The sequence below is a fragment of the Spermophilus citellus genome, assembly GCF_964194105.1.
Source record: "Spermophilus citellus genome assembly, chromosome: 9".
Classification (NCBI taxonomy): Eukaryota; Metazoa; Chordata; class Mammalia; order Rodentia; family Sciuridae; genus Spermophilus; species Spermophilus citellus.
Genome location: NC_138191.1, coordinates 103627549 through 103651467, shown reverse-complemented (window position 1 = coordinate 103651467; position 23919 = coordinate 103627549). Strand labels below are relative to the sequence as shown.

Genomic DNA, 23919 nt, shown 5'->3' with positions numbered 1-23919 from the left:
TGCCTGACTCAGCTTGTAGTGAAGGTCTGGTGAGCAATGCTACTGAAAGAGCTTCCTGGGGGTTGGGGATATAGTTTGGTTGGTAGAGTGCTTGCCTTGCATGCACAAGGCCCTGGGTTTAATCCCCAACACCACCACCAAAAAAAAAAAAAAAAGAGTTCTTGGACTGTCCATCATTCACGTCCCCGACCCCAACATTTGTTCCCTTTCCCCTTCTTGGGCAGGTTTTCTCACCTCAATGATGGAAGGAGGTGGGGAACATTAAGATTTTGCTAAATTTTCCAATCTGGGTGAAAACTGGGGACACAGAATCTTCTCTTCTCCCAAGCTTCTGTATTGGGTCCTGCTAGAATCCCTCAGTCTAACCTGAAAGCTCCTGGGTATCTCAGCCTCTCCTACGCATCACCTTTCAGGCCCACCGTCAAAACTTTAATTCCTCAAGAGTCTTGCTGGCCTGTTCTCCTGTCTTAATTGCCAGTTGGTCCAGAGTCACTGAGGCCTATGTTGTGATCCATATTCTCAAAGTTGCTATGCCCCAACATGGCAAACAAGTTTAGTTAATATTGGATGAGGGTGCTGGGGGGCTCCGAGGAAGGGGCCTCCTCCAAGGCAGCTGGAACTCCAGCCATGTTTGTGGGTTCATTTCACCACATATTCAACAGCTCCCTGCATAGAGTGGCAGAAGTGCACTTAAAAGAGGCTGTAGTGTTCATGGGAGCCAAGGTTGGTAGGGCATCCTCAACGGTGGGATGTTGGGTCCCAGGGTGAAGAAGATGGCTTACTCCCTTGTTCCCTGTTCCCAAAATGATTATGGATCTTGAGCCAACAGGAAAACAAAGTCCAGCCTGGGATTCCCAACCAATCTGCTACTTTACCTCTTTTTTTAAAAAAACTTTTAGTTGTAGTTGGACACACACCTTTATTTTACTTATTTATTTTTATGTGGTGCTGAGGATAAGACTCAGGGTCTCACGCATGTTAGGGGAGCACTCTACTGCTGAGCCACAACCCCAGCCCCTGTTACTCTACCTCTAATGCTTTGCTTCTCTTAAGTCTCTGTTCTGCTAGGTTTTGCCCTATTGCTGAGGAGAGGCTCTTTTCTCAAGTCACTCCTCTAAGCATCCCTCTCTGAATCTCTCAAAGCAATTTTTGTGTTGGCTTCCTGCTGTCTTAATGGCCAGTTGGTCCAGAGTCACTCAGGCCATGTATGGTGCAAACCTTGGGCCACACAGTTCTGAGATAAATCTTCACTCTATTTCAAAATGACCATGAACCCAGCACATGGACTTTCTAACAGCCTGATATGTCCAATGATTGCAGAGGTAGTGAGCAATCTGACATAGGATTTGTGCAAACAGCACCCTCTTAGAATGCTGGACGAAGGACCTCCTCTGGAGCACCAGAAGAAGGAACAGAAGAATGTAGGCCTTTCAGATTCTAGAGCAGTGAAAGGATGAAGGGATATTGGAGTCTGCAAGGGAAGCCAGCTAGCTAAAGACAAACTTGATTCAAAAAACTATTATATGTCAAGCACTCACAACTGTACCTGAAACATAGCGAGCATTAGATATTATTATTAATATTATTATGAAGGATTCATAGACTGTCTAATGAAGGTGCTTAGAGATCAATCAATCTTTCACTCCTACTTCTGATGGTGAAATAGCTGAGGAATACAGGTCTAAAGGAGGGTTAGTACTTATAAGGAACTTTGGTGGGGGATGGGACTGGAACCCAGGTCTCTACTTCCAAGCTTCTGTTCAAAGCCAGGCTGGCACTGTTGCACGTAGAAGGGGAGCTCTAGGTGGGCCTTTGCTGACTTGATAAAATCAAGCCAAATAGATAAGATGGTTAACAACAACAAAAAGTACCAAGCTGTTTTTCAACTCCTATCTGGAAAGATTGTGGGTTAAGGTCAGTGGGATAACAAGACCTGAGCCAAGAGATTCAGATGTCTTCTGGAGAATAAGCTCAGGAGTTAGCCCCATGTCCTACCTCCACCACTTTGAGATCCAGCCAACAACAAACACCTTCCTTCTGAAATGGCTTCCTTTCCTATAATTAAGGTTGGGACTCTATTTCCACTGTCCCTTCATCTGTTAGTTCTCCTAACCCCCATATGAAGGGGTGAGATCTTAACTATAGCCAATGCCAGGAAACTTGAACTAAAACTAAGAAAATCTCACCATCAGATTTGAGTACTCCAAAGGCAAGGGCCAGTCCTCTGCTTCCCGAGGGTCTAGAATTCTCAGAGACCTGGGAGAACCTTAGGATTGGAGAGCTGGAACAGACATGATCATACCAACCAGCCCACTACATGGCCCATGCTATGAGGGCAAAAAGCCCTTCCAGCCCCATTCTGGCCTGGCACATTCCATGGTCTGCCAAGAGCCATGTGGCACCCAGACCACAGCTTCCCACAAGTGGATGCTTTAGTTGGCCTCTTTTACTTTACCAAAAATAACAACAATAAAGTCTCCCTTCTATTTCACAAAAATAGATTTCCCTCCCCCTGACCCCCATGCCATCAGCCCTTGCCACAGTCTAGAATCCACCGTGCAAGCTGCAGTCCACTCTGGGGGAAGCTCCTACTACCCTCACTCCAGAGCCGCAGACAAAGCTGCCAGGCCAGCATGTTTCCCTTTGGAACTTCTCTGGAGGCAGCAAAGGCAGAAATCCCAGGCCCAGATAGCTGGCCCCAAGAGCCCCATCTGTTTCCCCATTGGGCAGGCAGTTCTAGGCTGTCAAGAAGGGCATAATTTTGGAGGCTTGGCTCAGCAGGCAACCCAGCCAACCCAAGGGGTGGTGGGGCTCTCTGGCTAGAAATTCTTGCTCAGAGCAGGAACAGCTGTGTCCTGAAGAGGGTTTGTAAAACCCTTTTTCCATGTGCATTTCTGTTTAACAATCAGGTCCTCATTTTGGAGGCAAGCCCCTGGTCTTTAATCCAACTTCGTGAAAGACAGTTTTCCCCTCTTCTCCCAGCTTTAGTATTCTCCTTTGTACAATGAGAGACAGACTGGATTATTCTCAGGTCCCTCTGGTATTCCATCCTGGCCTCCCAGTATAGAGGCTTTGGGAGGGCAGAATCCTGTTCCTGCCTTAGTTTCCCCACCTGTGTTGTGTGGACACAGGGCTGGGCAAGAAGTTATTGAGCAGTGAATGAACATCCCAGTCTCTCTGTGGATGGCTGTGCTTGGAGATCCAATCATTTGGAATGTCTCAGGAATAGGTGGGAAGGAGGCAGGTACTTTCAGGATGGCGTCTCTCCATCAGCTATAAGATCCTCAGTGTCCTGGGATGGGAGAGAGGACTTCAGATTTCCCAGTTCAAATACACTGGATCCTTGGACTGGAGGATTATTTGGTGCTGGGTTTCAAATCCTAAGAGTCAGTTTTGTATATTCTGGGATCTAGAATGGAGTCCAGGATTCCTAGTTTAAAAGCCAGGGGACCTTTGTGAATATTAGGGATCATTCCCAAACCCCAGGAGGCACTCTATTATCAGGGCTTTCTGGAGACATGGGCATCCCTGACCGAGCAAATCAGAACCCACTTCTGTGGTGGGCCAGGGGATTAAGGAACTCAAGCTAAGCTTCCCCCTTCCAATCTCCACCCAGGTCCCCAGGATTCATGCTAATGGAAGATGGTAGCCTGGAAGCTTCCACCATAAAAGTACATCTACACTTGTACACATGGTCAGATACCCTGAGAGGGGATAACAACTTGTCAAGACTCCTACAGTGGACATGGTCTAATGGTCCCAATCTCTTCATCCATCCATCCATCTCTCCATTCACCCAACATCTATGGAGAGCCTACTATGTGCCAGGGAGGGCCTATCTCTCACAGATAGGCATCCCATAGTCAAGATCACACACACACTCACACTGGCATCTGTGTTCCAACTTACACAGAGGCCACTTACTCTCTTGCTGTCACCTCAGCCACAGTCACATCCACATTCCCCAAATAGGAACCACTATGAAAAGGTCAGAGAAGTAACTGGATAGCCCACCCTTCTCCCAGACTTCATGCCAGGGGGTTTGACTTCTCCTTTCTTTACATTTGCCCACTTGAAGCCCTCCCTTCTCTATTCACAAGCAGCGAGGAGGACATGAGGGCAGACTTCTGAGAACCAGAAGTCCACAGGTATTGGGTATGTGGAGGAGTCCTAGGGCCTTCAGATTCCTCTAACATCAGACTCCCAAGGATGCCCTCCCCCAGCCACGCTGTATGCAGATGGTCCATCTGATGAGCAACAATGTCCAGGACTAGGCTCAGTGACAAATCCGCTCTGTCATTTCCCTCTGTAGAGACACAAGGTGAGGAGGGGTCAGTCTGAGCTCATCTTGCCAGATAGCCACTTCCCAAACCATAGAACCCAACCATTCTTCTGTTTGAGCCTGGCCCCTCCCACCCTGGACCCCAACTGTAGCCTGCAGACTGGATTCTCTGTAGCATGGAATCCATTGTCGAACGAATTGCTTTCCCTAATGTATTCACTTGGTTATTTGAATTCTGTATAGTAGGCAGCCTTTGGATTTGAAAACTCCCAAAAGCTAGCCTTGGCAGGGGAGGCAATGGAGCTTTGGCCTCACCAGTGGCTCCAGCTCCCGCTGGTCTACCAGGCTGAACTCTCGAATGAAGTAGTAGAAGTGCTTGTAGCAGGTGTTGACGTGTGCTTCCGCCCCCATGCTGAGGATGCTGTCGAAGTGGTGGATATAGACATGGACAAAGACTCGGAAGAGGCGGGTCAGGATCTTGGTACAGACCTGCTGGAAGTTCTTGGGGAAGGGAACTCCTAGAGGCCAGAGAGGGACAGAAAGAGGGATCAACATTCTACTGACAAAATTTTGCCAACCCTCCCCTCCCCACACAGACAGCTTTTGCTGTTTGTTTTTTTTTCCTCCCCAGTACATATTTCAGCACATTTGTCCCAGAGAGAGAGAGAAAAAGAGAGAGGAGGACAGGGAGCGTGAGCCAGAGACAGCCAGACAGACAGACATGTTTTGTTATCTCCCATGCCCCCCCCCCCCCCCCCCAGTGCTGGGGACTGAATCCAGGACCTTCTGCATGCTAGGCCATTCCAGACAAGTGCTGTGCCACTCAGCTCTATCCCTAGCCTCTCCCATAGTTTATTTTTTAATGAAGCACAAATCTGACTGTGCCTCCCTGCTGCTGAAATGTAAATCAGCTTCTAAGTTTTCCCATCCTCTAAAGCAGGGCTTTGCAACTTTGTTGCTGGTGACTGATCAACCCTTCTCAGATCATGATGAAAGTTATGGCTCAAACTCTCCCCAGCAAGGTGTGTATCTGCAGGGATGCTCACATCACACCCTTGTATATAATTCCAAGGAGGGGTGATTTGGGTCTGCAGGGCTGGGATTGTGGCTCAAGAGGTAGAGTGCTTGCCTAGCACCTGTGAGGCAATGGGTTCGATCCTCAATACCACACCAAAATAAAGATATTGTATCCACCTAAAACTAAAAAATATTTTAAAAAAAAGTTTGGGGTCTGTTTTTAAAATCTTGTGCCTTCAGGACTAAGTCCTAACTTCCCAGCATGGTATTGCACAAGGTCTTTCATGATCTGATCCTGACCTCTCTCTACTGCCTCATCTTGAATCCCTCCTTTTTCAACATTCACACAGCAAGTCCCAGACTCCCAATGATTAAAATTACTAATTACTAGAACCAGTTCATATATTCCTCATTTTTTCAAATATGCAATAGCACAAAGAACCTTCTATTTGTGAGCCTGCCCCTAAGCTGGGTCTTTTGAACCTTTGGCCTCTAAATCCTTACAGTTTTGCTGATGGGTCTGATAACCATTCTAGATATGATAAAATGGAGGTGGTGCTTAAAGATTAAGTCACTTGCCCATTGCCACATAATTATTAATTAGTACAGACTGGAGGCAGGATTCAAGCCCTCTTTATACTACATGGCAGCAAACCTTAGAAGTAAATAATAAAGACCTTGCCCTTGGACCTATGGAAAAGGTAGTTTGTGCACAGCCCCCTATGCTCCCTTATGCTCAGGGCAGAGGTCTTGTGGTTTATGTCCTCTTCTCCATTGTGGCAGAGTCATCCAGGGTTAAAGGTATGGATATCTGGGGGTATGGATATCTCACAAGCCCAAGGGTATAAAGCTAGAAGGGAACAGAGCCCAGATTCAGGTCCATACCTGGCTCATCCAGCCCCACAGTCCCCTTTCTCCCTCATTGCTCTTGGTGGGATTAAGCCTTCCAGGTCCAGCCCAGGCCCCTCACACTTATCCTTCCCATCAAGACATTGGGTCCTGGTCTCATAACACAAGACATAAACTCTGGTTCTGACTCTTTCCTAATTCAGTGCACTTTCCCTCTTGGCCTCAGTTTCCTCCTATGTAAAATGAAGGTACTATTGTTGGGCATGATAGTACAGGAAATGCAGCCACTGGCTGGGGAGGAGCTGTGGGCATTGAATTGTGACTCAGTGCCAGGCTTTCCTCAGCATTCAGACTTCTCCCCTCTGGGCCTGACCACCCTGCCACACCCATCTCTGAGTCTTATTGCCTTAATAGAAATGAGCATGAGGCTGGGTGGGAGCGGGAGCCCAGGATACAGGTGGGGCTGCTGTGATGTACATACTGTCATGCCTGCTCAGCCCCTGAGTGAGGAAGCAGGGCCAGGGTGACATCACTCATCTCCCCCCCCCACCCTCACCGCCCAGGCTGCACAGTTGAGATAAGAAAATACCTCACAAGGGAAAATTCTGCCCTCAGAGCCTTGGTCCACATTAAAGATATCATCTAGGTTCATCCAAGTTCCAATCTCTTCTCTTTCCTGGGGCCAGGAATCAGAGGGAACTCCCAGAGGATGGAGTAAGATCAGCCCAAGAAGGCAAACCTGTTACAAATAACTTGGGGCACCTGTTCTGGAAGGTTCTGAGAATCATGCTCTTGCTAGAATGGTCTCTGGTGGGGCACTCATGCTTGGGTCAAGAGTCTCCAAAGGGAATCAGACAGTCCTAGTTAAATAGCTGACTTGAGCAAGATACTTGCCCTTGTCTCAATCTCTTCTTGTATGATAGCAGAATGAAAGTAACCTACCCTTCAGAGTTGCTATATCAAACTAAATGCCTCAGCTATGGATTGGGCTCCTGGGGGCTCCCTCCCTTCCAGGCCCTGCTGACCCTCCAACCAGGTGGTGCTCACCAACACGCGTGGGAAAGACATCCTCATCATTGATGAGGCCCTCGATCCAGTCCATGAGTAATGCCATATAGCGTGGCGCGGAGAGCTTGGCCGGCCGCCGGTACTGGCGCTCGTCCTGCCAGCGGTATTCATATCGGGGCCCGCCGGCCATGACCGGGCAGCTGGACTCACTGCAGCGCTCAGCCATGGTGCCATAGATGAGGTTGATGCGGTTGAAGAAGTCCACCACGTGCACAGCAATCCAGTCATCGATGTTCTCGCCAGGTGGCAGCCTCACCACACTGCGCAGGTCCAGGCCCGACTTGAGTGATGCCTGTGCCTTCTTATAAAGCTCGAAGCGCTGTGTGCCTGGCTCAAAGCGCTTTCGCGGCCGGAACGTCTTGTCCTTGGCAAACACCTGCTTCAGGCAGAGAGCCATGGCTAGGCTTGGTAGGGCCAGGTGTCCAGGGGCAGGGATCTGAGGATGCTCTGCCAAGCACAAGGGCAGGGGGGTTGGTCAGGGCCTTATCAAATGGGCTCTGACTTCTCAACACAACATTTGGGTCTCACCTCTCAGCCTGAGATCTGCTCCCTCCACCTGGAATAGAAATCCTCATCCTCCAGGCCTAGGGCCCCACCCCTTTCCAGGCTACCTTAGTTCTCCTTCTGGTACCCACATGCACCTCTTATCTTGTTTTGTTTCCTCTGCATCTCCTAGTGGGCTGGGTCTGGGCTCCAAAGATAGAGACTACTGCAGGCTCAACAGGAGACAGGGGCCTGGAAGAGATGACTGACCTCTGGGAGCCCCACCTGTTTAATGTGGGAGAGCCTAGCTGCATTGTGCTGTGGGGAGAGGGAGGGCCCTGGCCTCCACTTCCTCTGGGATAGTTTATCCGGCCACCGGGGATTCCCAGGGAGCAGGAGGGACTTTTCTACCAAAAATGTCCTTTCCTTTTTCTTTACTCTGAAAGAGGAAAGGGCCCTTACGTGGCCAGCTGGGTGGCCGCTGAGTGTGGCCACAGGCACTGGAGGAGGGGGAGGGTGGCCAGCCTATAAAAGCACTGCTTCCTCTGACAATGGCTGCAGGTTCTTCCTTTCAAGCCAGCCTTCTCCTGATCAAGCGTCTCGGGCCTTCCCCCTGCATCAGAAACACTATAAACATTTCTACCACATCTACTGTGCACCTGACACTGGAGGGTAAGATAGTGCAGTCAGATTTACCCAGCTGGGCCCATCTAGAACTCAGACATGCAGTGCTTTTTTCCATTGCCCCCTACAATGGAAGTATCCCAGATACAGAACAGACTTGGGAGAGAGGCAGCAATCAGCCCCAGACAAAAAGGCAGGAGTGCTGGGTTCACCACTGGATTGCTTGGTGACACCTGTAGCACCATAGATTTAAACCATTCAATTCCTGTGTCACTATGATACAGCCAGATTTTTGAGCATCTGAGGGCATCATCTCATCTCCCCTGTGAGTGTGTGAGATTCCTGCTGAGACTGGAACTTAGCCACAAACTGAGCACTGACCCTGGCCCCAGACTTAGCACTAAGGCTGAGTATAAGCTAAGCAGTGAGCTTGGGCTCCAGGCTGAACTCTGACTTGGCCTTGACCCTGGTCAGTCTGAGCCCTAACTCTAGGCCCACAATGAAGCTTGAATACAGTCAAAGACAAAGCCTGGTCTTGACTTCACAGTGACTGAATGACATTGGAGCATTTTCCTTTCTCACATATCTGGTAATTGTTGGGACAAGACTGAGGAAGGGAGGGTGGGAACAAGGTGACAACTGTTTGTAGCTAAAGGCATGCCACATATGGGCAACAAATCAGACTAATGGAGGGGATGTTGGAACAAGGGTCCTTCCTTATACCCATAATAGGCAGGCCAGGATGGTTACTACAGGCAGTTTGGAGAGGCCTCCCAGCAGGATCTTGCCCTCTGGAAAAAAAACCTTGAACATGTGGAAGTTCCTCTCATCCATCATGACCCATTAATTTCTTCCTGAAGAAGTGCCAGGACCTGAGCTTCTTTTCTCATCTCGTTTTGAGGTACTAGGAAATGAATACAGATCCTTGCACATGCTGGGCAGCATTCTACCACTGAACTACATCCCTGATCCAGCACCTGAGCTTCCTGAAGCAAAGAAGAGGAGGTATCTAGGCTTTAGTTTTCATCTCCGTTTCAAACTCTGTTTGGGGTAGGTGCTTCCAGAATCACTCACACACACTGCCATTAGGTGGAAGTTCCTGGGTGCTCTGCTTTTACATGGCCCCTTTTACTGAGAGTTATAGACATCCTGGCATTCAACTCCATACCCTACCTCCCTAGCCCCACCTTCCGCTTCCCTACACAAACTACTTTGCTTCTTCCTGAACACACCTCCCATTCTCGGGTCTGTGTGTTTTCTCCAGCTGCACCCTGCCTGACCATACTCCACCAAGTTGAATGCCACCTCCTCCTGCAGCCTCCTCTACAGAGCTTGATCTCCTCTTTGTATGGAGATGTCTCTTTGGCCATTCTCTCTCCACTCCATGCCTAGCCTAATTCAGGGGCTGGCACAAAACTGGTGCTCAGTTTTTAAGGGAGTTTTAGTATTAAAATAGCCCTGAGAAGTCAACTGGCCCAACCCACTTGTAAAGATAGGGAAACTGAGGTCCAGAAAGGAGACTTGAGGACACTGCATTCACATCACAAGTTATAGGCAGAACTGGGAATTGGGATAAAGAGGGATTCAGCCCATGGCAAGGAGCAAAAGACCACTTTCCTGCACTGGCTGGTCACTGGCCTGGTGGAGATAAGGACAGAGAGTGGGGTGAAGGGAGAGGGGCAACATCTTCCCCACTAATCAGACCAACCTACTTCTTTCCCCCCCCAACACACTGACAATACCCTTGGCAACTTGGTTGTCCTGACCAGGAAGCTAAAGTCCCATCTACCTGCTGTAGAATTTCAAGGCCTTGGATTTTTACTAGGAAAATGTAAGCTGAGGGTCAGTGCAGGACAGGTACCCTTTTATCCAGTACCCTTATGGGTCTTTACTCTCCACCCTGCTCTCCCTGAACCACTACCCATTCCCCCTCTTAGTCGCTATTTCCTAATGTTGGGCAAATGGCCAGTGGCTTGCTCACTCTTGGCTGTGCATCTGGACTCCCAAATAAAGACCACAGGGTGACCCTGCCTGTTTTCTGACATTTAGCCCCCTGCCGGGGCCACACCCACCCCTCCTTGGACCTGGCCAGGGAACTCAGTCAAAGGATAGTTCCAGAGTGAATTAAGAATCCAGCACGGGGGCCCCCTGCAGGACAGATATCCAAGAGAAAGTAGAGTCGAATTCTCCACACTCTCCTGGCAGCACTCTGCCAGCCTGCCCACCCCAGTCTCCCCTGGACCTTCTAAGAACCTCTCCCCTCTCACCAGCTGTCAGGGCAAGCAGGTTGTGGGACCCAGAGGAGCCAGCCTGACATTTCCGCTCCCGAGGACACGCCCCCCTCAAGCATCGCCACCCCCAACCCGGACTTTCGCTACTCTGAGTCTTTGGCCTCGAGTTGACTGTGGTCACCCTGTTTTTAGGCCAGAGTCTTCTCCGGACCGTGCCATGCCGGGACCGAGGAAGAAATGAAAGTGGAAGTAAGGCAGGGACCCTGGGGCGCGGGCGCTCACTCACGGGGTCCGCCACGACGGGAGAGCTCGAATCTTCCTGGGGCTGCGGTCACATGCCAGCGCGCTGGGTCGCCCGCGTGTGGGTCCTCCTGCTCGGCAGCTCCCCTCGCCTGCCTGCCTGCCCTGCTCCGCTGAGGCTGGCCGACCTCCTGCCCGCAGGGCGACGCCAGCTCCGCCCCGGGCCCAGCCACGCCGCGGCCACGGGGCGGGGAGGGGCGGGGACAGGGACTCCCCCACCCCAATACACAACACTTCACTTGCGCTTTTCCGGAAAGTCCATATCAGGCTCCCAGCTTCCCGCTGAGCGAGGCACTAACTGAGTGGTCGGTCCTCTGGGGGTCTTCTTGGCCCTTTAGACTGTAATATGGACATGTCCAGCTTCTTTTTGGAGCAAACAAAAGGGCTGCTAGATAAATGGTGGTTTCCTTGCCTTCCTGGAATCTTTGGTGCCTCACTTGTCCCTGAACTCAATAAGAGATCCTGTCTGCCCTATCCACAGGGAGCAGGCGCTGAAAATCCACTTCAGTGAATGAATGAATGAATGGATGAATGTCGTCTGTCTTGGGAACCTTGAAGTGAACATCTCACTCCTGAGAGGACTGACCCCCAACTAGTGCTCAAATCAACAGACTTCACCTTTCCCATCAGGGCATGGGGTATATGGTGGCTTCCTCTGGCTGGACTGATTCTCACTCCTCACCTAAAGTCACCCATTTCCCATCTCCAGATCTTTGTTATACCTGTTCCCTCTTTGGAATACCTTCTTTTGCTCCTTCCTTCCTTCCAACCAATTCCAAATCCTTCCAGACCTGATCTGCTCTGCCTACTCCTCTACCTGGATTCTCTCTTGGAGACAGATAAGGAAGATTGGAGGTCTTCCATGCCAGAAGGGCCAAGGCAGACAGCTGGGCTGCAGAAGTCACTCTGGAGGAAAGTGGGAGATGAACAGGTACAAGTAGAAGAGAGCTGGAGGCCATAGATGGGCACATACCATGGCACAGATGTCCCAGTGGGCTCCTCTTAGGTCTGGACCTGCTTAATCAATGGCATGGAAACCCCAGATCCTTAGGGATTTGAGGGCTAGGGGTGTAGGTCAATGGTAGAGAGCTTGCCAAGTACATGTTGAGGCCTTGTATTCAATCCCCAGTACTGGGGGATGAGAGTTCCAGCTTAGAACTGAGGATCCATTCTGTTATTGAGCACCCATTTTTCTCGTATCTGAAGTTCTCTATATTTTTGTCTGGGCCTTATTGTGCCCCAAGTCCCCAATAAGCAAACACTTACCTATGGAGGGAATTCAAATCTACTCCTTTATTTAGTATCCTAACCAATACCTTTTATTGAGCATGATTGTGCACAGAGATCAGGGGATTGGATGATGACGTTTATCCAGTTACTGACTTCAGGTGCCGACAGGTCAGCAAGGGGAAAACACTTACACACATAACACAGGTCATCCAGAAGTGAGAATATGGTTGAGCACTGATGGCTGAATTTTTGGTAAGAATGGGGATGTCTAAAGGAAAGATGCAGAACACCCTAACTGGGCATTTTTTTGGAGGGGTACTGGAGATTGAACTTAGGGGCACTTGACCACTGAGCCATACCCTCAGCCCTATTTTATATTTTATTTAGAGACAGGGTCTCACTGAAATTGCTTAGTGCCTTGCTTTTGCTGAGGTTGGCTTTGAACTCTCAATCCTCCTGCCTCAGCCTATTGAGCCACTGAGATTACAGGCATGTGCCGCCATGTGGGCCATACTGGGCATTTTGAGCTCTCAATATGAGTTTAATAAAGGAACTATTGATAGATAGAGTTGTGGAGTGGGAGAACCATGAGGATATGTAATACCAAAGGATTAGCAAAGGTGGTGGGTAGCTGTCATCCCTAAGCTGAAGATGCACAGGACGGGTAGGATTAAGATATATGGGTGGGGATAGGAAAGGTAGCAGAATACAACAATTACTAATAGGGCATTTTGTAAAATTGTGGATGTGTAACCGACGTGATTCTGCAATCTGCATTTGGGGTAAAATTGGGGGTTCATAACCCACTTCAATCTAATGTATGAAATATGATATGTCAAGAGCTTTGTAATGTTGTGAACAACCAATAAAAAAAAATTAAAAAAAATTAAAAAAAAAGATATATGGGTGGGGGGCCATTGACAGGCATTGGGGCCTACAGGGGAAGACCATGATCAGTCCACAGCAATCAAATGGAGAAGGACTGGGGAAAAATAAGGGACCTCACTTCCCTCCCCCACTCCCTCCCATCTCTGGCCAGGTTCCTCATTAGAGGAATCTCACCAGAAGCCAAGGACAAGGGAACTTGTTGCTACAGCCAATAGGGGTCAGTTTCCTGGGCACAGGACTGGATGGAGGGTGGAGATCTGGAGAGTTAACATGGGGTCAGGGCTGACTTCACAGAGGAAATGACTTAGAAACTCCTTGTGCTTTCCTTATCATTCAGTTCTAAATATTTCACAAATTTCATTGTAATTTCCTCTCTCTAACTCTTGGATGATTTAGAAGTGTGTTTTTTGTTTCTCACCCTATGAGAGGTTTATGTTTTTCTTGTTGACTTCTACTTATATTGCATTGTGGTCAGAGATATGGTCTGTGAGATCCTTTGGAATTTGATGTGACTTCCTTTGTGGCTTCATACATGGTAATTTTCTGTGCCTCTGAGTTGGGTTTTATAGGATGGGCAGGAATTTGGTGAAGAGTGAAAAGCACAGAATCTCACACTGTGGGAAATAGGTGACCCATTTAAAAGGAACTTCAGAAGTTTCAAATTCATCTGCACAGTTCTGGGTGTGTGTGGGAAGGGAGGCAGGTAGGAGTGGGCTCAGAGATAGCCCAGATCCTTCAAACACCTGCCCCCTTTCTGTTGCTCTCAGTTTGGGCTAAAGAGACTGTGTGCTCTCCCAGGAGGCCTGTTGGAACTGAGAAGGCCCAGATCTTGGAGATCCTGGCTTTACCATGTATTTACTGTGTGATCTTGGGTTAGTCTTGCCTTCTTTGAGGTATGTATTGCATACCCACAAGAGAGGCACTCTTCCCTGCTACTGTGTCCTGAGTGTAAATGGCTTCAGAAGGCTCAAATAAGGCCCATCTTAGCAGCTTGATAGGAGCCAATGAGGACCTAGGAGAGTATATATTCTCTTCCACTGCAGAATCTTGGCACATACCTCCCTACCAGTGGCTCCAAGTGACAGCATGGTGGTATCCAAGGGTCATGAGATCTGGACTGCTGTCCTGGGTCTCCCACTGCTCTAGTGTTTTTCTGAGAAAGCCCCTGTCCCTCATTGGCCCTCAATTTCCACATCTGCACCACAAAAACATCTTCCAGCCTAATATCAAAACCTAAAAAACTTCTGGCCCCTTGCCCATCTGGTCCTGCACCCAGTGACTCCTTGGATACAGAATGGTCTCTTTTGGGGACTCCATGGCCCCTCCCATGCCAAGAAAGGTTCTCCATCCCCATCCCCTTCCCAGAATGAGCTACTATACCTCCAGTGCACCTTCACCAGGTACATCACATCTACTATAACTTTTAGGTCTGCCCTCTCCTCACTTGCATTTAAGAGTTTCTATTTCAGCTTCTGCCCTTTCCTGCCCATAGGAAGAATCTTCCATCTTGGATCTCCTATCCTGGCCCTTTGAGGAGACAGCATGGCAGTAAGAGAAATTGAAGTGAGACTCTCTTTGGTGTGAAGAAGACAAGGTTCAAGGGAATATAGCGGGGGAAGACAGGGTTGACAAAGATGTACATTAAAATTTAGTGTAACCTTAGACAAGGCACTTGTTCTCTGAGCCTATTTCCTCTTCTCTAAAACAGAAATAACATCTGCTCCATAGAAGGGATGGGGTATGATAGCCCTTGTAAACAGCAGAAGGCAGTGGCTGGTCTGTTTCAGGGATGCTGCCTTCAAGCACCCAGCAGGTGTTTTTGTAGAGTAGGAACTGAGTTTATTCTAGGTTTCTGGAGGCAGAGACCCAGACAACATGAAGAGACAATTCTGGCTCGTCAGAATTGTCCAACCATGCAGGCTGGATGCTTGTGCTCTTTCTCGGGAGGGAAGTGTGCAAGCAACCCTGTGACAAGGTGTTCAGGGACTCAGTCCTTCTGATGTGTAGGAGGGCCCCCTTGCCTCCAAGAACTGCTTCAAGATTCTCTGGACTCTCTCAGCATCTTGTCCATCATTTGAATTGAAGGCATTGCCCCCAGCTGTCCAGGTTTAAGGTCCTCCATCTTCAGAAGGAGATTTTTGGAGGTTGTGTCAGAAGCCCGGTTTGTGTAAAGGCAATTTCATGCTCCCCCAGACCTGACCTTCAATATGGTCCTGGTAGATGATTAGTCCCTCCAATTACTTGGTTTGTTTCCAGTAGAGGGGGGCCCTAGGAGTGGAAGTGATAGTTGGGGAGTGGATTTCACCAGTGTCCCAGACTTAGCCTTCCACAGAACCTACCACAAAGGCTGTACAGAAAGTTCTGTCCCACCCTACCTTCTTCTCTGCTGTTGTGGTTTCTCACATTCAGCCTTTGGGGCTACCTGCCTAGAGAATCCAGATCAAAGCCCTTCTACAGGATACTTCCTCAGATTTCCCCAGACTCTGTGGCACTTTCTTCCTCCAAGTATGTTCAGTAACACTTGTCTCCGAGTCACCAGTGGAGATGGGGGTGATTTTATAGTCTCCAGAGGGCTGGGGTGATGTCTTTTGGTAATAAGAGTAGGAAATTAGTATAGTTTTAACGTCTTAGAGAGAGAGCATTGTCATTCATTTGACAGGTGTTTTCTGAGGGCCTGTTAGGTGTTAGGCACTGTATCTGGGCCAGGTTATGTGGGTGATGACAGAGGCCTCAGTCTTCGAAGGTGCTTCCCCTGGTCCAGGTGTCTCACTTCCTAGCTCAGAAGACTGAGGCTGCAGAGGATCATTAGTGAGTGACAGAGCAGGGAGGAGGTGAGTTTTAAAGGGGAAGGGTTCTTAGATATCACTTAAACTCTTTGAAGTAAATGGGGAAACTGAGGCACAGGGAGAAACAGGGATTGGCCCAGTGCTAAATCATAAAATAAAACCATTCACGGAAACTTCTATATACCTATGATGAGATATATATTATAATTTCTTCCTCTCAGTAACCCTGGGAAGAACAGAAGGAGGTTGTTTTTTGAGAGCTTTAAACTAGTACCTTCAGGGATGGAGGGGCAGGAAAGAGAGACAGTTCCACCAAGTGGGGAGCCGGGATTGAACATATTAGTATGAGATCCCAAACCCTGCCTTGCAGTGCTCTCTGGGTCCTCTCCAGGCTTCAGTTTTGGGAGATGAGAAGTTGTGTCTGCTGCCTACAGACAGCCTGCAGGCAAGGGTGGGGCTGACTTCCTGATGGAGAAGCACGCTGTGCCCCAAGGAGTCTGGATTCCACACAACTGCAACCCGTGACTCCCTGCAGCTGTCATCCAGCTTGTCATAGGGCTGTATTTGGGGCCTTTTCAAGAAGTGATTGGAGGAGCTCTGCTTTGCCCAATGCTGAGTGGACTAATGGTGTGCTCTTCTCTTCTGGGAGTGACTCGAACTGCCTGGAACCAGCCCTCCTCAGGGGGGAGCCAGTGACACAGAAAGTTCTCAGTGCTTTGCAGATGCATTGCTTGGTTAAGCCCATGGAGATTTTGTTTCCCCCTTTCTATCGCAAACCCTTAAAAATGGGGTTGTATTTATTTTATCTCCTTCCATGGAACTCCATAGCAACAATTGACAGTTGTAAGAACTTTCTGGCTTAGAGTGCTTTCCCTAACTCTCGTCCTTTTTTGAGTCCTTCCACAACTTGGGGAGGTGAATATTGACTCCAAAAGGTGAAATGATTTGGCTAAGAGGCACAATCCACAATGACAGAGCTGGGACTCAAACCCAATCCTCTTACCTCCATTCAACAGGGCTTGCCCTTCTGCTCCCACCACCTGAATGCTTAGTTAGCAAATAAACCATTTAAAGAACTATCTCCAGTGAGTTAGAGAAAGCAGAACAAATCAGTTTGGGGAAGGGAGATAGATATACTTTTCTAAAGATGTTCTGAGAGTGTAGATAATACAGGTGTTTGTGTCTGGATCCATGTTAAAGCAATTAATAGCATTAAGTACATGCACCATCCTCTGTAAACTTGACACCATCAAGATTTCCAGCCTCTTTTGATACCCTTGCAAATGCTTGGGCAGGTCATATTCCATACATTCTATAGATGGCAACCAAGGGAGAAAGTCATTTAGTGTGAGTCATGGGTAGAAAAAGAGAGAGATAGGAAGGGTGCCAAGTATAGAGAGGAGAAAAGGGTTCAAGAAACTGAAGGCTATCTGAGAGTTGCTTGCCTCCGGGAAGAAGGCCTGAGGTAGACCACCACTGAGCTTCCCTGACCTTGAGAGCATCCCCTCTCCACGGGGGTGCCCAGAGGACACACTGCAGGCTGCTGGCTTTGAGACAACTGAGAAAGGCAAAAAAATTCCAGCCAATCAATCCCAGCTTCAATGGGGTGTAAGTCTCCCAAAGAGACTGTAGCTGAGTTCCCATCAATCCCTTCACTCCCTCCACTGCTGCCTGCCTAACTCCATATATCATCTCTCTCTGCTCACTCACAACAGGAGAGAACAACTGCACAAAGGATGAATGGAAAGCTGCAGCCTGCACAGGCAACACACAGTTCTCTGGACAGCCATGGGGTCAGGCCCAGATAAGCCAGGGCTACAGCAAATCCAGCATTTGGCTCCAGGGGTTGTGAAAGTCTCATGTCTTGAAATCAAACAAGGAAAATATCTGGATAATGAGAGTCTGGAAAGGCCTCTGTTTTCCTCTTTTCCCCCTTTGAGTTCTTCACCTAAGACTTGCTGGGAACACATAATTCATCCCAGAAATCTTCCCTAGAGGCTGACAGTTATTCCTTGGTGTTTTTTTTTTTTTAATTATTACTCTGTTTTTTTTTTTTTTTCCCTAAACATTTCCTGGTTGGGTTTCTTGGGACCAAAGTCCAAAGAAAATTTTGAAACCAAGAGAAGGAATGCTGTATCAACACCTTGTGTGACCTTGGGGACATCTCTTCACCTGGTTTGGGGGCTTTTTCCTTAGCTGTAAAAGAAATATAGAATCACTAACTTATTGGAGGGATTCCCCAAAAAGGCTTAGCTTCAAAATTACCTGGAGTGTTAGAAAGGAAAGAAGGAAAGAAAGAAAGGAAAGAAAATTAGTTTCCCAGGACCCACTCCTATTCAATGGAATCCATATCTTGGTGGCAAGGCCTAAGAATCAACAGCTTCAACAAGTTCCTCAGGTGTTTCTGATGTCCAACCAGGCAGGAAGATGTCAATTAAATGATTTGGTCTCTTTAACCTGTAAACAGTTATGTCTAATGAGCTGATGGGGAAATAAACAAATAGAGACTTGTAACCAGAAGTAACTTCATCTCAGATAAGCCATCCACAAACAATGACACAGGCTTGCGCCTTGGCTCAGAACTCTGGGTGTTACTTGGCTCCTGACCCAGATGTCAACCTCTAAGCTCTGGGCTGCCACCTGCCTACTTTTTATTTCCTGACTCCCACATTGTTCTTGCGTGTGTGTGTGGGTGCTGGGCCTAGCCAGCTGGTGATTAGACTGATAAATAGTGCTTAATCTAACCTGTATGATCTGGCCTGGGCTTACCCAGCCTTCTCTTCCTTTTTCCTACCCATCAACTTCTGAATCCAGCCTTGAGACTCCCAAATTCCCAATGCCTGCCCTCTAGACTGGTATGATGATTGCTGCTTAAGCTTTTTGAAATTCCTAGAAAAGAATTTCTAAAAATGGCAATATGATGCAAGACAAACAGAAGAACAGAAATGTGTTCCAAAAGTAGAGAACTATATTAGAAGCAGATTTATGTCCCAGAAGCAGAGATGTATACCTTGAAAAGGTCAAGTACTTAATCTAACAGCTGCCATTTTGCACTTTTATTATGTATGAAGCATGGTGCTAGGCACTCTACATGTATATTGTTTTATCCTTTCTTGACTTTTATTTAAGATGAGAACACAAAGGCTCAGAGTGATTAACTTGTCCAAGGTTGGACAGCCAAGAGGCTGTCTGCCAAGAGGCAGAGCAAGGATTCTAATTGAGATATGACTCAACATCTATGAAGCTGTCTCCTAATCTGTAAAATGGTAGTAATAGTATCCTTATGGTATTGTTGCAAAGATAAGAAACTTAGTGGAAGCAAACATATCAGTCTGCTGAGAGTCAGAAAGCAAGTAAGACTCAGCAAAACATTTCTTTGCTGTTTCTCTCTCTGCTGCAAAATCAGTGTCAAAATGTAAGATGTCTTTGTACTTCCCTCTTGACCAGAGACAAGGTCAAATGGGGGAATGAATGTAGGTTGAACAAATGAGAATTCAAGGTAGAGAATCATGACATTACAAATGTATGATTAATAATAGAAATGATCTGGGATCACATTGGACAAGTATGACCCAGTAATAATGGCAAGGATTTTTGGGGGGGAGGAGAATAAGTGAAGAGCTTGAGGGAACAACACTTACCTATGATTACTGTCATGACAGATGCAGAAGACCAAGGAAAAGTGAGAATCATATATGTTGGCAGGGACATAGGTTTGGAGGAACAAAGTCAAGATTCTAGGCAAGATGTGATTCAAATACTGGACTAAAACCAACTAGATTGAAATAGACCTAAGTGCTGAGACCCAAAAGTCAAAAGTTCCAGGCAGGAAAAACCATATTTGATATAAGACAACTGAGGGTGGAAATAGGGATCAGTGTGGGGAAAGGGTGGGTGGTCAATGAGATAGCCTCAGTGAGTGGCAATGTGGGAAAGTGACTTTGTGGTACGCTATGCCAACTCTCATGGGAATGCCACCCTGAATCATCTCTGGTCATCCCACAAGGCCATCTCAGACTCAACTAAGGCCCCAACTGTGAGGCAGACACTGGTGAGCTAGAGTATGTTCAGAGCTAGAGTGAAGGGCTGGGGTTTTGGGTTATATGAGGAAATAGAAGATTGTTAAATCTGCTGAGAAGACTTCAAGGCAATTTGAGAGCTGTCTTCACATATCACACATAAGCATTGCTAAGGGAAGAGGGGAGACTTTCTGAGAGGCTGCAGTTGTGGGGAGGAGAGGCTAGACTTCAGTTGGAGTGGGAAAGAACTTATCACCATTCAGAGCTGTTTCACCATGGCACAGGTCAGTTAGCAGAGTAGAGAGCTCTTGGTCCATGCAAGTTTTCAGACTGTTGCTCAGTGGCTTGGGTATGCTGTAGAAAAGGTTGGGTTGAGCTGTTGGTTAAGGACCACACTCTCAGGGTCCCACCTCTCAGGAACTTTTGGAATTTCCTGAAGCAGTTTGAAAACCAGTAACTGGACAGTCTATAAGTTCCCTTTTAATGTTGAGTCTTGGTAAGCCAAGACAAGAACTTGAATATGCCAGACTGCTATTTTAAAATAACTATCTTGCTCAAAAAGTTCAATCTTTCAGTCTTTTTGATTACAAACTCTGAACCTGACTGCTTCCTCTGATAGCCCTTTGTCTTTGTTTTCCATATGTAGCCTCTATAGTAAGAGCAAGAAAAATGGCCACTGACTGGGACTGAAACATAATCACAATGTATTTTGCAGGGTTGGATCTTATTGTGCATGGGATGCTTGTATACTCAGGTGACTTGAGTTTTGGAACTCAAGAGGAATTCATTCAGGATCCACAGGATATCTTAACTCTGTATGCAAGATTTCATGCTGAAAACTGGGAATATAATGTCCAGTAAAAAACAACGCTTATCTCCTAGGGGTGACCAGTGTAGTGGGGAAGACAGCCTTGTAAAGGCTCAGCACAAAATCCTGCGGAAGTACAGAGAGCATGTTAGTCAAGTCAGGGTAGTGTAGGGGGAGTAGGGCTTGGGGACAGATTCTGAGAGATGCTTTAGTGGAACACTGGAAGACAATTAAGAATTAACTTGAGGGCTAGGGCTGTGGTTCAGTGGTGGAGCGCTTGCCTAGCATGTGTGAGGCACTGGGTTTGATTCTCAGCACCACATATAAATAAATGAATAAAATGAAGGCCCATCAACAACTAAAAAAAAAAAATTAAAAGAATTAACTTGGGGCTGGGGTTGTGGCTCAATGTACAGAGGTTGCCTAGCATGTGCGAGGACCTGGGTTTGACCCTTAGCACCACATACAAATAAATAAAATAAAGGTATTGGGTCCAACTATAACTAAAAAATAATTTTTTTAAAAAAAGAATTAACTTGATGAGAGGGGAATGAGCATTTGAAGCAGGCAACAATATTTTAGAAAATTAGAATGGAGGTAGAAAAAAATACAGTGTGATCAGGGAACTGCCAGTCATGTAGAGTGGCTGAAGCTAAAGAGTGGCTGGGGCCCCAGAAAGAGATGAGCTTGGAGAAGTCATCAGGAAGCAGATCCAGAAGCTCTTGTGAGCTGATCCAAAGGGCCTTTGTCCTGAATGCTCTGGAGAGCCTGGGAGGACTCAAGTGCTTTTTAAAAAATTTTGGAACCAATTTTTCCTTATAGACATTTCAGTTCCTGAGACCTGAAGAGCTCAGAAGTAGTCCTGTTCAAATGGACATGAGATAGGAGCCTGCTCAGTGGACATTACAAATGGTACCATTAGGCTCAGAGCATGGGCAATCATTTCTATTCTGAGCTTGGTTCCTGATGCAGGCAGAAACCTTCAAGTTATCTTTTCCCTTTCTGTGTTCACAGTCTCTTCTTCAGCAGAACAGGGATAAAAATGGTGCCACTAAGCTGCTACAGAAGAAGAAATGATAAGTCCAAAGTGCTCCATGAGCATAAAACGCAGAACACCAGAAAAGACCTCCCTAGTTAGAATATGATGTCTTTCCAAGTAAAGTCTGGAGGAATCAGAAAAAATGTATTGCATGGACTTTGCTCTTTCATTATCAGCAGAAAAATTGGCAGAGATTCTCAGGACTGGTTCCACTGCCACCTATGTCTTCTTAAATCTTGAGTTTGCTACTGGAGCAGGGATTAGAGGTACCTGGGAGGTCTCCCTCTTCTGAGCTGGAGCTTGAGAAGGGCAAGAGGGTAGGAGGAGAGTGGCAGTATATGTCACCATCCAGCAGGTTCCTACCAACCTCATAGGTTAGTAGTAGGATTGAGAAAATCCAGGTAAAGAGCTTAGCACATGATAAGTCCCCAGAAAATGTTCGTGGCTATTGTTAACCTGTATATATTTCGAGACCAGCTCTGAGCTCACAGAGCCTTCCATCTCTTGCATAAAACACCTATCGTTTGAGACTTTATTCCCTGTTAAGCTACAAGAACTTCCTGGGCAGGCAAGCTCTGTATCCTCTACAGTACCCAGTAGGGCTCTGTAATCCTCCTTGTCTCTCTTCTGTGATAGCAGTGGTCAGTTTGCCTTGTATCACAATTACTCACACCAGTGTCTTGCCTGAACTGTGGGCGGGACTCCTCAAGGCAGGAACAAACCTTTAAAACAAGCATGCTTAACCTAACCCTGCTCCAAAGCCTTAGTACCTGCTGTTCTTTTTACCTGGCACTCTCTCCTGATCATTAAGTTACTGCCTCCACCCACAGTCTTTCACATTATTTTATTTTCATTAGCACTGCCAGTATTTGAAATAATCTTATTGGTTTACTTGTCTTTTCCACAAGAAAATAAGCTACACGAGAACAGCAGCCTTATTTATCCTGTTCATTTCTATATTCTCCAGTTTTCTAAATAGTGCTTAGCATAAAATAGGTGCTCAATAAATACAAATAACTGCCCAATCAATGTTATGTAAAAATGACTGGACCTCATGCACATCAGAGCACTAATCTCCAGGATATATAAAGAACTCAAAAAACTTAACAAAAAACCAAACAACCCAATCAATCAATGGGCTAAGGAACTGAACAGACACTTCTCAGAAGAAAATATATAATCAATCAACAAATATATGAAAAAAGTTCAATATCTCTAATAATTAGTAAAATGCAAACCAAAACTACTCTAAGATTTTATCTCATGCCAGTCAGAATGGCAGTTATCAAGAATACAAACAACAATAAGTGTTGGCGAGGATGTGGGGGAAAAAGGTATTATACATTGCTGGTGGGACTGCAAATTGATGCAACCACTATAGAAAGCAGTATGGAGATTCTTTGGAAAACTTGGAATGGAACCACCATTTGACCCAACTATCCCACTCCTCAGTCTATACCTAAAGGACTTAAAAATCAGCATACTATAGTAACACAGCCACATCAATGTTTAGATAAGCTCAATTCACAATAGCTAAACTATGGAAGCAACCGAGATGCCCTTCAATAGATAAATGGATAAAGAAACTGTATATATACACAATGGAATATTACTCAGCATTAAAAGAGAATATAATTATGGCATTTGCAGGTAAATGAATGGAGCTGGAGAATATCATGCTAAGCAAAGTAAGCCAATCCCAAAAAACCAAAGGCCAAATATTCTGATAGTGGATGCTGATCCATAATTGGGGGGGGGCATGGGAAAAATGGAGGAACTTTGATTGGGCAAAGGGGAGGAGGGGAGGGGTGCAAGAAAGATGGTGGAATGTGATGAACATTATTACCCTAGGTACATGTATGATGGCACATATTGTGTACAGAGAAATGAAAAGTGTGCTGCAATTATATACAATGAAACAAAATGCATTCTGTTGTCATATATACCTAATTAAAATAAATAAATAAATTTATTTAAAAAATGACTGGAGGAGTGGGCATTAATACATCTTCTTCCAGACTGAACCAAACGTCAACATTGTGGAGAATGCAAAAAAATCAACGTATGGATCCAACTTCTAAACTGGAGAACAAGCAAGTACCAATTAGTCTGAGAAATAGGCAAACAATCCTACAAATAACCTAGTTTGAGATAGGCAAACTATGACCAGGTGCTAGATGTGTGGCATAGAGTCAGAGGCAAGAGAGAAACAGATGGCTGAAAAAGAGCTTGAGAACAGGGATCACACCTTCCTCATCCTCCTGTGTTTAGCACTTAGCACAATAGCTGTGGAAG

At 46.7% G+C, this 23919-nt stretch overlaps 1 protein-coding gene across 2 annotated transcripts; it reads right to left on the bottom strand.

Moving 5' to 3' along the window:
• Positions 1-503: 503 nt before the first annotated feature.
• On the bottom strand, positions 504-10973 carry MOB3C (MOB kinase activator 3C). 2 transcript variants are annotated; one of them, XM_081307504.1, is made up of 4 exons: positions 10841-10973; positions 7196-7663; positions 4598-4800; positions 504-3292 (listed from the first exon to the last, which is right to left on the bottom strand). In XM_081307504.1, the coding sequence occupies exons 2-4, from the start codon at positions 7611-7613 to the stop codon at positions 3251-3253; spliced, it is 663 nt and encodes a 220-aa protein (XP_081163630.1). In that variant the 5' UTR covers positions 7614-7663; positions 10841-10973; the 3' UTR covers positions 504-3250. The 2 variants fall into 2 exon arrangements, with proteins under 2 accessions (XP_081163630.1, XP_081163631.1); XM_081307505.1 differs by lacking the exon at positions 504-3292 and adding an exon at positions 4143-4306.
• Between the last annotated feature and the right edge of the window lie 12946 nt (positions 10974-23919).